The following is a 13416-nucleotide window of genomic DNA, read 5'->3' as shown; positions in this document are numbered from 1 at the left end:
TTGTTCCAGAAATAAAAAATCCTGCAGATCTGCACTAACTTATCACACAGTTCTGAAAACAATGTAAAGCTTGATACAAGCTTAAGTAAATAATGGAAAAGTGCGGAACACACTTGTTCTTTGTAAAAGGAAAAACCATGCTGACACTGGGGAAGACAATTACTGCAGTGCAGCAAAGTATGTACCACAAACACAGATGTGGCCCCACTGACAACTATGAACATGATCAAAGACAAATTTCCAACTGCTTTTTGTTATAGAATTTTGTTCCTAGCTTTTATTTTTAAAAAGGCAACAGGCTTTGCTACAAGATATATGAAGCTTCATGACATCAAACATGTACGCTGTTACTCTGAATAATGTTTATTATATAAAAGCAATAGCCATCCGTGGCCTGAAGGTGTGGAACATGGTTTTATTGTCATTCTTGCATATATACATATAAACATCTCACACACACATACACAAGGAGAAATAAATCATTTAAAAGCCAGTTGTCACTTCCACAAACACTGGGAAACACTTTTAACAACATGAAGAGAACTATAGTATTTACATAAAATAATTTTTGATATATGCAAAGTCCCATTGCTAATTTGATGGCAATGAAAGGATGGAAAACAACAATGCTTGCTTTCAATGTTATTAACTATGAGATTTTAATTTCTTGTCTCATTCATAGAATCAATTATATAATCAAAGCATATGAGTATTATAAAAATACATTTCCAAATAAGCTCTTTAAAGTCCAAATAATACTTTAAAAATAATGTATTATAGAAAATAGAATCATTTTCCCTTCTTGAAGGAATCTACTGAAGAGGTTAAAACATCACCAAAACAAAATTAAAAGTTAGACATGGTTTTACATGAAATAATCTTTATCCTATTTTACTCCTTTGCTTTAGTTTCAGGACTCTTTTGCTTTTGTCTCATTATCCTTGCACGTGCTTGAATAACACAGTGCTTCTAAAGAACTCCTCACAGTGTCTTTTGCCACCAGACCCTCAGACAGGACCCACAAGTTACTATGTACACAGTTTCACTTCTCTGTAAAAATGAATTCTTGCCATATGGCTTACAACCATCCTTTGTGAAAATCCATTGCACCAGCACACATTTACAGAACTTGTTACCATCATGTACAGGAAATGCACTCACACTCCACCAAAAGGCAAAAGCATTTTAACTGTGACGGAAATGAAACACTACTAAAATTATGTAATCTGCTGCTCCAAATGAAATACTCAAATATGGCCTTGATTGTTCAAAAGCACTTTATTTACTGAATAAGTCATGAAACAAGCCACAACTAGGTTTCTCATGTCTGTTGAGAGGTGACCTTCTAAAATGCTCAGTTATAATCTTCTTAGAACATGGTAATAAAAATGCAAGTTAAAATGTACTTTTTGTTGCCTCCTGGGATTAGCAGTTAAAAGGGAAGTTACTCTTATGAGTAAAATCAACACTAAGGCACCTTAAATGGCAGGCAAACACAGAATTTTTAAATGACGTGCGCTTCTTCTAAGAACTCCTTTCTTATTATTTTTCTTTCTCCAAAGCCGATAGTCACACTATTGAAGATGATTAATGTTAACCCATGAGTTCCAAATATCTATATTTACATTTCAAAATCATCACTTGAAGGGACCAGAATCACTTCCCAGTAGCTTTTCCTCATCAGCTCCTTCCCAGTCGTTTGCACCTTCCTACAAGTCATATATTTTGTTGGTGTTTTGTCTTAGGATGGCTAACATAACAGACAATGGTACATCCTTGAGACGGGCAATCTCTTTCACTGTGTGCAGAGCTACTCCTGGGTGCGAAAACTTACACACACTTTTGGGAACCTGGAGGGCGCAAAGAAACATCAGGAGATCAGGTTATTCCTGTTTAGCAGATAAGAATTAAACAACAAGTCAAGAATGATCACATCTTGTGCCAAATACATTGTGGATAAACTCTGAGAACACACATCTTCATGCTCCTGCAAACACAGCCACTGCATTGCTCAGACCAGTAGTTGACCTAGAGAACACTATCCTATCTCAGAAACTTTGGAGGCAGTATATCAGCAAAAAAGAGAGGGAGAGAGAATTTATCCCTTTGACTTGGTCTCAGCTTTTGGTATTCAGAAGATCAAAGACAGCCAGATTACTAATCATTGCTATTGTCTTTTGGTTAGTCATCAGTGACAAGCAAGAAAGAAACCTATGCCGATTTGCAGATATGTTTTTTGCAGCCTCAAGGAGAAGGTTAATCTTCCCTGCCTCTTCTCCCCCACTTTCCAACACATACTGTTCAGTTGGGACAAGTGTATGTCAAAATCTACTGTTCTTTGCTTTCCCCACTATGTTTCTTCTGTCAACAGATTGGCAGTGTACAACCGGCAGCCTCAGTTCACCTCAAAAGACCTCCATCAAATTTCCCTTCACCTAAAACCTTCAATTATCCCCATCATTCTCTGCCAACCAGTTACATTCCCTACCATCCTGACCTCCCACCATTCCCCAGTCAAGATTACATATAACCACCACAAGCAGACTCCCCAAGCCTAGCAAATAAGCCCTTTATCTACATCCTCATCTAATCCATTATTATTACCAGGACAGAGTCCTCTCCTTACTCCAGCTGAAGTTCATCTAGGCACTTGCCAAGAATAGGATTTTTAAAAGTTTTTCATATGTAAACATGTGTTGCACTAGAGTAATGCTGGTGTGCTAGTGCAAGGACATACCATGATGCTGTGAAAAGAAAGGAACATCTGCTCCAGACGAGTTATTGTGCTAGCAGAAGATCCTGACACACTGCCCAACATGTTGCACAGAGCAGGCTGCATCTGTCTCAGAGAAGACCTCCCACTAATGATGCTGCACAACATCATGCAACTTTCTGCAGCTCCACTAGCTTCTTAAATGCATGCAAGTTCTCTCATTGCACTACCTCAACACAAGTTTGGAGGTCAACCACTGAATTCAGTTTTTATTGCACTTGGACGGGCACAGGACTGAAGTGAGTCCTTTAATCCTTCCCAACACATTTCTCGTCTCTAGCACAGGCATGGTATACCCAAATGGCCTATTCCACTCTAAACCATGCAGAAATTGCAAACCATCAGCACTCACATGAAGAGTTTCTTTCCTAATATACAGAAAGAGGAAGTACGTAGCATTAAAATTACATAGCATTACGTAGTGAGCCAGCTACACCACTACACGTAATGGTGTAGTGGTTAGAGTGCTGGACTAGGACCGGGGAGACCTGAGTTCAAATCCCCATTCAGCCATGAGACTAGCTGGGTGACTCCGGGCCAGTCACTTCTCTCTCAGCCTAACCTACTTCACAGGGCTGTTGTGAGGAGAAACTCAAGTATGTAGAACACCACTCTGGGCTCCTTGGAGGAAGAGTGGGATATAAAATGTAAAAATAAATAAATTTAAATGAAATTAAAATTAAAATATAGGTAGAATGCAAATAGATTCGTGAAAGACCTCACCTGCCTGGGAAGGAAATAAGGAGCATCTGTTTCTACTACTATTCTGCTTAAAGGGATTCTTTGAACAGTCTCTCTAGCCTCATCAGCTGATGGATAGGTCAGGAGTGCTGTGAACCCAACAGTCAGATTTGGGAAGTAGTCCAGCAATGGTTCTATAACGTTGTATTTGCCAGTAAAGCAATGCCTAAGAGGAGAGAGAACGCAATGGTTATTCTACAGAGTAACAAGACCAGCCAGCAGCAAAGCAGTAAGGCGAGACTGTAAGCAGGACAAAAGTATTAGAAGTCAGCTTATTGAGACTTCGGTTAAAATTAGAAATGCACATTACATTTTGACACCATATACAAGGAATTATGAAATCTAGCTTCAATGAAAGCAAGTCTTTCCAAAAACACAAGTTATTCCAATTTTCAACTATTCATAGTTTTAGAACGCTGGTACACACACATGCTAACAGCAAGGAACATTCCTCCACTGAGTAGCTCTTATCACGTAGGTGGGGAGTTTGTTGTGTCATTTCCTGTACTGTTCCCCCTACCACTTTTAAATGAAAAGAGGATGAAGGAATTGTACAAGGGTTTTCTTAGATTGACTGGATCTATATTGTGTTTGGATTCTTACCAATAATTTCTCACAACTGTGAGATAGTTCCCCATCCTTTTCTCCCTCTGTACTCAGATTTTCTGAACAAAATTATTTGACAGAAACAGAATCAATGCAGCAAGACTGGGCTGAATGCAGATTTGTGTGCAGAACTTCTCCCACTGATGGTTTGCCTACAAAGTTTATGCCCCCGCCCCCAGTTTTTCCTGGATATGGTATTCTATGTTCCATGATGTAATGACAACAACAGTAATGACAAATAGCCTTGGTCTACAAAAGCTATTTTTAAAATTAATGGAATGGTAGAAATGAAATAATTTGGTACAATTACCTGTGTATTTTGTAGTCTTTTGGTACACATTTTTTCATGATCTCCAACAGATCATGATCAGCACCTCTGCAGTGAATTACCAATGGCTTCTTTAAGGCAACAGCTAGATTCAGCTGCTTTTCAAATACCTGCAGGTAAGAAAGCAGTACATCTTCAAAGGCTATGAGAGCTGCCCCAAGAACAAAATGGTAAGATACGGGGGAAATTCTAGCACCAAGTTCTGCTGTTAGTGCAACAACTTTTACCAACATACAGCAGCCTACTCCTAAAATAAAACTAAAGCAACAACAAAAAGGAGTTGCACTAAAACAAGCTAATCTCTATTATACATGACAGCTATACATTTGGGTCATGTCATATACTAAATTGAAGGTAATTTAAAAGGTTTGATACTTGTTCAACTGGTGAAAAGACAAAAGACATGAAATGGCCCAAGAAAATATATGTTGTTCTTGGATTCCTCCTGGACTGGCCACTTAAACTGAGCTATTGCCCAAACATAGTAAGCCCCTGAAGTATCAGCATGCCATATTTTGAATACAGAAATCACATACAGCATATGTTTCTAGAACAGAAAGGCATCTATCTTGCTGTTGTATCCAATTCAAAGCCCGTTATTACCGATTAGACACTAGAAGTGCTGGACAAGGTCTTACCTTGAAAGAGTTAAGTTACAATTGCCTCCAATGTTCTAGAAGCATGCAAGTATACATTTTCCCTCTCCCAGACCTCCAAAAACCTATTTAACAACCCACCAACTTGTCTTGCGTATCACAGGACAATGGTATTTCCCCCCTCCCCACACACACACCAAATAATTCATCTCCACCAATAAATTATTCGTTTCGACTGCTGTTCATTCCAATATTTAGAGCTGCTCCACAAATAAATCCTTCAAAAAGCTACAGCATTTCTTACACAATGCTATAAGAAATTGTGTATGGCAGGTTTCAAGTTTACTCATGAATCTTGAGACACAGACTAAAAGAAGGGGCATTTACCTGGTGCTGCTTTGAGACTGGGGTACTACATTTAGGCGAGTAATCCAGTCCCATTTCTCCAAAGGCAATAGCTTTGGGGTGCCTCATTGCTTGCAAGATTTTTCTTTCATGATCATCTGTGTAGTAACGTGCAAAGTGTGGATGACAGCCAAATGCACCCCAAACCATGTCTTCCTTTAATAAATCTTCCCATAAGTAGTTGTTCAAGGTACGGGGATCACAAAAATCAGCTATACAGCCTTGAAATTCTTCAGGAAAGGTGGTATCATACATTTTTCTAAACTTAGAAAAAGTACTCCTAAAAGATATCCTTGAATATAACATGTCCAGATGGCAGTGGGTATCAATAAACCCTTCTTGTAAATATTTAGGCAGGTCATCAGGCAAATCCTGGTTTAAACGATTATTAATGAACGAATCTGACCTACGTGAAGTAGAAAAGATAGGAACACATGATGCTATTTCCATACTCCTTCGTCTGTTTTTATCCTTACAGACCGATGGAGAATTAAGTGAATGTGATCTACTTCCCACTGAAGATTCTTTATTCTTTGATGTATTTGATGGGGTACCCGTTGAGCTATTTAAAGAAACATCACAAAGATGACTGGAACTGGAGCCACCAGCATGTAAAGTGTCTTCAGAGGGGCTTGAGAAAGCAGGACAACTTTTTAGCTTGGGGCTGCTTGTCCAATACTTTGTATAGTCACTCATCCCATGACTGTACAAATGAGGAGGATACATCACAAACTCTGTTGCCGATACTGAAGTCTTCACAGTTTCTGAAGTATTATGATTTGGGATAGAATCCTCCTGTGAAAATGTAGCCAGTGGCTCAGCATCATCCATATCAGACCAATCACTTTCAACCAAGGGCTCTTTTTCTTTCTCCATAAACTGTAGATCAAAATAAACAAAATGAAATAAGCAGAAACAACTACAACTGCAAGACTAAATTCACCTTGATTTTCTAGCAGCTGATTACAGTTTATGAAGCACACAGTTATTTCATGCATCAGCATTTGTAGACAAAAGAATACATAAAAGGAAAGATTACTGGAGCATAGGCAAAGGAAAGAGAGAACAAGGCTATTCTCACAATGGGAGAAAAACGGGTTAAAGAAGCCCAGCCCGGTTTCCCCCCACTCTAATAACCAGTGAGCTCACAGGCAAACCCAGTGATTCTCTGGTGGCTAGCCCGCCAAAGTAGCCTTCCCCTTAGCCCAGTTTAGCAGAGCGAGCACTCCGCTAACCTGGGTTTCCTGATTGTGTGCCGCCACAGCGTGGCTCCGCGCCATGGCAATGCACGAGGAGACCCCCGCCAGGAGGCTGCAAGCAGCCTTCCAGGTTGGGAGGTCTCTTCAGGATTCCCTGCGCGCTTACACGGGGCATCCTGGAATTTCCAGGGTCACACGGCCCCTGATCTCCGCTGCCCCTGTCGACTCCGTGACAGGGCTGGCAGTTGTGTGAGCGGCCGATCCGGCTGCCCAGCTACAAGCTGCAAACTGCTGCTCATCTGTGGAGAGAGCAGGCTAAGCCCACTCTCCCCGTAGAAGCGCCTCAACATGTGTTTTGTATTTTTGTCTGTCTGAAAGATAACATTTAAATGTTTGCTTTGAACAGAATGTCTAAAATCTTTTACACATTTATTTGCATATTACACAGAAATGTAACCTTTTCTTTTTGCCATGCTTTAATTCCATCATGCAATGTAGATTTTGTTAAAAAATGCAGAATTAGGAATTTAAAAAAATAAAGAGTGATAGCCTCTCAATTTACTTCTGCTAGGGTTGCAAAGCAAACAGTGATTTATTAAACAGAACAAAAGGGGAGCTTGTATCAGATCAAAATACATAAGCCAAAAATCCAGAGGTATTGGGCAAATATAAAAGAATATTTTTCCAATCTAAGACATAATAAATAGATCTCTTAAAGTGGAAAGGACCATTCAGCAAATTGTCAGAAATGCAGATTTAAACAAGAACATATTAGCCTTGCAAACTGTCATTCACTAGCAACGAGCAACAACTTATTCTAGATTAGGAGCTTGCCAGGCCCACCATGACAGACCTGAATTCAGATAAAATATAAAAGTTTATTTGTGGATTAGTGAAGATTTCTGTTGAGTAATGCTGCACTGGACAAATTTTATTATTAGGCAACCCACAGTAGGGATGTGCATGGAACCAGGTGGGGGTGGCTCCATAGCAGGGTGTGTGTGTCTCACTTTAAGGGCGAGGGAGGGTGCACTTATCCCTCCCTCCACTCCCCACCCACCCAGTGCTCTGCATCTTTAACATCCTACGGGGCAGCAGCATACTTCCTAGCTGCCCTGTTTGCTCCTTGGCTGGAAGTAGCTGGCATGTGTGCATCCGCCATGCTCGTGCACATTGGTGGGCTCGCCCGCAAGTGCAACATGCACACAAGCACCAGCTACTTCCGGCCAAGGAGCAAACAGGGTGGCAGGGAAGTATGCTGCCGCCTCGCACCAGCAGCGGGAAAGCGGAGGGACAGGTAAGTGCACCCTCCCCCACCCTTAAAGTGAGACCCCTCCCACACCTTCAAACCTCAACCCCCAACCAGTGTTCAAACCTGTTCGGAGGCCCGTAAAAGGGCCTCCGAACAGGTTCGTTCACATCCCTAACTCATAGGAATCACTGCTTGACATCCTGAATGTGAATCACTGCTTTGACATCATGACATGAAGACGCAGCAGGAGGCTTCCCCACTAATGCAGCACATGCACAGTGGGAGCAACATTTGCTCTTTCTTGCTTCCAAAAGCACTCTGTGCCTTCCAAAATATGTCCCTGAGGATTGTACAGTCCTCAGGGACATAATTTTGGAGGCCACAGAGCACTTCCCAAACCAGGGAAGTTCAAAAAGAGTCAACTCCCCATGCGCACATTATGATAGCGGGGAAGCCTCCTGCTGCATCCCCATTTCATTAGTGAGGATATCAGTCACTCAATATAGCTGCTATGGACTCACAGAAAAAGGAGAAGAAAATTAGTTTCATGCACTTCTGAATGGCACTGCTAAATGTAATTCCAAAAAGAAGCTGTACATTATCCAGGATAAAAAGATGCAACACCTAAAGACCACATATGCAGACTGTAGAAAGTTCCATCCTACAGTCTTCTACTCCCACAACTCAGCCTGCAAGGATTCCCAAAGATTCTCTCTATGAAAAACGCCAATGTCTGTGACTTCTAAAATTTAAAAATACGTGTTTAACGTTTCATTTAGGTGCTGGTTTTTCATTTGAGTAAAAGCAATGACAATTTTGTTAACATCACTGCCTTACCTTCTGGTCTACTTCTGAATCTTGTTCATCCAAACATACAGGTTTTGGAGACTGTTGAACAATAACTGTCCTCTGAAAATTCACAAACTGTTTTTTAGCATCACCATGTGTGTCACTTGAATTGGGAGAAATGCATTTTTCTTTTGTTACAGTTTTCTGTTTTGTGCAAGTTCCAGTGTCTTTTACAGTATTTTTCTGACTGCTACAACCCTGATCAAACAGCTTTTCATCCTCATGCCTTGAAGTTTCAGACACTAATCTTAAGTCATCCGATCTCCAAGATTCTTGTTTGTTCCATCTGCTATAAGAATTTTCTTCATCAGTTTTACTTGTCTGATTGGTTGACTCTTGCTTACATTTTTGTTCACTTTTGAGTCTTGAGTGGTTAGACACATCTTTAAAATTGTCAACTGATTTGTGAGGTTCTCTACAAAGTTTTATTTTATTCCGTCCAACTGAAGTATTAACATCCTCTTCTGCCGCAATTTTTTGGCCATCTGGCTGCTGCTCACGTTCTGGTTCATCCTGAAATCTTGATACTCCAGAAGTATGCCTTGAGCTGCTCCCTGGTTTGGAAGGCTCTTTTCTACTGTTTCTTGAGGTGTTATTTTCTTCTTCTGCAGCAGCAGCTTTTGGAAACCTGGACTCCCGGTTAAGTTCTTTTTCTCTTTCTGACCTTGAAACAACTGACACACATCTTGAGTTGCCATCTGACCCACAAGACTCTTTTCTATCCCGCCTGATAGAAATATTAATTTGTTCTTTTGCTATAGTTTTTGAACAGTTTGAAACTGCTGTGGCTTGCTCTTCTCCAGACTTTGATGGGGCTGGCAGACACCTCCGGTTCTCACTTGATCTAGAAGCATCTTTTCTGAGATGAGGGCTTTCCTTCAGAATACCATTTGGAGATGCTCTCTCTCTTCTTGCTGCTAGTGCTCCTCCAAGTATACCCAGCAGAGCTTTGTGGTATATTCGGCGAGATCCCTGGTCTTGGTCCTTCACTCTCTTCCAGCCACCTTCAGCCTCTGCTTCCTTTGAAGTACCTTTGCGTTCAGTGTTTGGTGCAAAGTTTGGGCCTGCATCATTGCAAATATCTTCTTTAACCTAAATGATAAAGGAAAACAATGTCAGCTGCACATAATGTACCTAACACTTGATTCACAGAAGTGTTAGCTCCACATTGGTATCTACATGAGTAGCTGGCAATTCATTTCATGCACTAGTTTAGAAAAGGAGCATTTCATGCACTAGTTTAGTCCAGAATGCAGAATGCATAGCTTGCAAACACAGTGGGACTTTTCTGGCAAATAGAATAAGTGCTCTCTGATTGTACAGTATGATCGATCATGTATGTGTGGCTTCAATGATATATATTTTTACTTAGCAACTGGTATAAGAGTTTCTTACTATTCCTCCTAAAACAGATGCAAAAAAAGTACCTGTACTTTCAAACCAGATGCTATATTCTCAGAAATAAAAATTCATTTTTTAAAACTGCAAAAAGAAAAATAATCCTAAATGATTGTTTTTATGTGCCTAAGTTTACTACACACTGAACCAAAATGGGAAATACAGTCCCTGGCCTCAGACTTACAGTCTAAGATAGATATGTCACAGTAGGAAGTGAAAAGAGTAATCAAATCAGGGTAAACCACTTCCAAAATAGAGTGGCTGGTTTCTTAAGGAGGCCAGGAAAGGCAGCATCAGACAGGACTTGGGCCAGGCAGACAGATGAAAGGAACCTTGTTCTCTCACTGCTACATAGCACTTAAGTTTTTCAAAACCACAATTGCTCAGAGCTTTGCGGAACATAACTCTTACAGTGCAATTTTTGTTATAATTTTCATACCTTTTCTTTTAAGGATTCCCGAGATGACAACAACACATTTCTCTTGGACATTTCACTGACAGGACGTTTTACAAGCAGGGATCTACAAGAAAGGGAGTGGTCTGGATTCTCTGTAACCAGGCTGCTAACTCCATCCTCTGTTTCAAACTCATCAGAGGAAGAGTCGTCGTCTGCAGTGAATTTAGATCTTGAGAACTCTTTATAAGGAGATTCCGAAGAGCACAAGGGTCGAGTCTGTCTCAATGTAGCTGTCTTGCCGGCAGAGCTGCTACTAGGGGAAGGATGTGGAGGCCCGTCTTTGGTGAGCTTGCAGTATTTGGTGGGCGAGGTACCGGACAGACTGTCCCACTCTATTTTGCGTCTCCTATTTGGCTGCATTGGGACTGGATTATCTGGCAATGATTAAGAGAGACGGCCATGGTGTTAGCACATGGTATTAGCAACAAGAATAGACCTGTGTGTTTTTAAACAGCTCTCCATTTTAAGAATGCAGTGCTCCCCATACTAAAAAGGCTACACAAGCAGATTCAGAGAACGTACAGCCAAGCTCCTCCCCTTACATACAATCCTTCACAGCAGAGAGGTACTGATAGGAGCCCGAGTCTTAGGTCTTGTCTTGAACCACTCGCCGGGTCGCCACAGGCAACCTAGACTAGGCGGAATACACGCTTCACGGCAGCCAGTGTGGCGACGCCCAGCGTTGCTCAGCCCGCGCCCGTCCAGTCTTCCGGGACGCTGGGGGCGGACACCTGCTGCCCTCTCCCCAGTCCAGTCCTCGGCAGCGCCTTTCTCATGCCGCCTTCGCGCCCTGCCGTGGCTCCCCCTGGGCAGGGTGGGAGCGGGACTCACCCGGACTCTCCTGGGCTGGTTGCAGCTCCCTCCACCCCGCCCACCTTCCCCCCCCCCTCGCCGCACCCCCGACTCCTGCTGCCTTTCCTGCCCGCGCGGCCGCGATGACGCACGGAAAAGAAGGCGAAAGAGAAGGCAGAAAAGAAGCGGCGCGGAGCCCGGATGTCTCGCGAGACTCAAGCCGAGGTGCACGACTCACGAGCCGGCGACGCCGCTGGTTCGGTCCGGCCGGGGCGGGGCGAAGTTGCGCCCGATGCTGGTCTTGATGGCGCCACGTGTGTTTGTATTAGCTTATTAGATGCGGCTCGTCAAAGAGTAAAGCTGAGACTGGTCTCCCGCCGTAATGGGAGACGAAAAACTGTCACTCTAAACCTGAGACTTCTTCCCTTTTAAGACAGCAGCAGTTAATCCAAAAGAACAAAGCGGGATCGCTTAGCACTTTTCTCTGGTATCCGAGTAGTGAGCAGAATTCGTAAAGTCAGAAAGTATTCGGAACGTATGATGAATAGAAGAAGTTGTGAAAATACTTTAAAGGTCAGAATTGGGTAGCCATCAAAGTTGTTTTTAAAAACGTAAAATGCAAAACCGTACAAATGCAACACGTAAAATGAGAAACAGTTGGGCTGGGGATGATGGGAGTTGTGCTCCAACATCTGGGAACCTTCAAGTCTCCGAATCCCTGGATTAGCCTGTACTGTAATAAGTCTTTCCTTGATTGATTATTTATTGCATAATCTCAAAGCATACAGCATTCTTTTGTTACTGCCTTGAGAACACACAAAAAAGGAGTTGGGTAAGAAGAGCCACTCAGTAATATTGGTAATTCTTGTTTGATACAAAAAAAGTGTTATATCTCCCTTACTTAGCAGCTTGAATAACGTTTTTGCCGAAGCGGGGTGGGGGGAAGAGGAAGGGATTGTTACGCCATATTCATTTTTTAAGAGAGGAGAGCTGGTCTTGTAGCAAGCGTGACTTGTCTCCTTAGCTAAGAAGGATTCGCCCTGGTTGCATATGAACGGGAGACTTGATGTTTGAGCACTGTAAGATATTCCCCATAGGGCATGGACCCGCTCTGGGCAGTGCATCTAAGGTTTCAAGTTCCCTCCCTGGCTTCTCTATGAAAAGTGTCAGGATATAGCTCTGTTAGGTGTTGTAGTAACATGCCTTCAGGTGAAAACTGCAAGTCACTGTATTTACTGTGATTAGTGACTAGCAACATGTGAGGCCGATTACAAGCTGCTGAGTAATGATCTGCAGTGATTGGCCAAGGCCAGTTTAAGAGGAGGCTCAGAGAAGAGCAAAGTGTCCACAGTGGCGGATGCTGCTACACTGTGGTCCACCTGGCTGAACTATGTGAACACTGTATCCATGTGCCTGACGTATATACTTATTTACATGTAATGGACTTACTGAGCTGCAACATCATGTGAGTGCCTTTTCTACAATATATTCTTGTTTGAACCCTTGCCTATGTGTTGGAGTCTTCTTACTTTTCCACTGAGGTACTGGAACGTGACTCTGCAAGTAGGGCGCAACACCAACAAAAAGGCTGAGAGATTCCTGCCTGCAACTTTGGAGAAGCCGCTGCAGCGCTGCCAGTTTGTGTAGACAATACAAAATTTTTAAAGATTAACTGGGACTGGGTATTTTGATCGTGTTACACCAGTTCTTCATCAGTTGCTCTGACTCTCAGTCTATTTCTAGGCCCAGTTTTAAAAGTGCTGCTTTAAAGCCTTCAACAGTTTGAGACCAGGTTACTTAAGAGTGTCTTCTCCCATATGCACCTACCCAAACTTTAAAACCCCTACAGGGGCCCTATTCTGAGTGCCCCCACCAAATGAGGTGCGCAGAATCTAGGGATAGGGCTTTTTCAACGGTGGCAAACTTTTTATGCAATAGCCTCTCCAGTGAGGCTCACTTGGCACCAGCATTGTGCTCTTTTAGATGCCAGGTGAAAACCTTTTTGTTCATTCAAGCTTTT

The 13416-nt window shown here is 42.2% G+C and overlaps 1 protein-coding gene across 4 annotated transcripts; it reads right to left on the bottom strand.

Annotated features, from left to right (window-relative positions):
• Positions 1–395: 395 nt before the first annotated feature.
• On the bottom strand, positions 396–11559 carry TATDN2 (TatD DNase domain containing 2). Of its 4 annotated transcripts, none has more exons than XM_053302987.1 (7): positions 11436–11559; positions 10587–10978; positions 8738–9841; positions 5432–6328; positions 4431–4558; positions 3497–3680; positions 396–1850 (listed from the first exon to the last, which is right to left on the bottom strand). In XM_053302987.1, exons 2-7 carry the CDS (start codon positions 10962–10964, stop codon positions 1710–1712), a joined length of 2832 nt encoding a protein of 943 aa, XP_053158962.1. In that variant the 5' UTR covers positions 10965–10978; positions 11436–11559; the 3' UTR covers positions 396–1709. The 4 variants fall into 4 exon arrangements, with proteins under 4 accessions (XP_053158962.1, XP_053158963.1, XP_053158964.1 ...); XM_053302988.1 differs by lacking the exon at positions 11436–11559 and adding an exon at positions 11127–11424; XM_053302989.1 differs by lacking the exon at positions 11436–11559 and adding an exon at positions 11147–11424.
• Positions 11560–13416: the final 1857 nt, after the last annotated feature.

This window comes from Hemicordylus capensis, chromosome 2, assembly GCF_027244095.1.
Source record: "Hemicordylus capensis ecotype Gifberg chromosome 2, rHemCap1.1.pri, whole genome shotgun sequence".
NCBI classification, from domain to species: Eukaryota; Metazoa; Chordata; class Lepidosauria; order Squamata; family Cordylidae; genus Hemicordylus; species Hemicordylus capensis.
This window is presented reverse-complemented; position numbering and strand designations above follow the sequence as displayed.

Excerpts from the sequence above, each read along its gene's own strand:
- TATDN2 (XM_053302987.1), bottom strand. The coding sequence starts at position 10,964 with ATGCAGCCAAATAGGAGACGCAAAATAGAGTGGGACAGTCTGTCCGGT. Across the intron at positions 6,329-8,737 it reads ATTCAGAAGTAGACCAGAAG|TTTATGGAGAAAGAAAAAGA; the intron begins GTAAGGCAGTGA and ends TTTGATCTACAG. Across the intron at positions 4,559-5,431 it reads CAGTCTCAAAGCAGCACCAG|GTATTTGAAAAGCAGCTGAA; the intron begins GTAAATGCCCCT and ends TCTTACCTGCAG.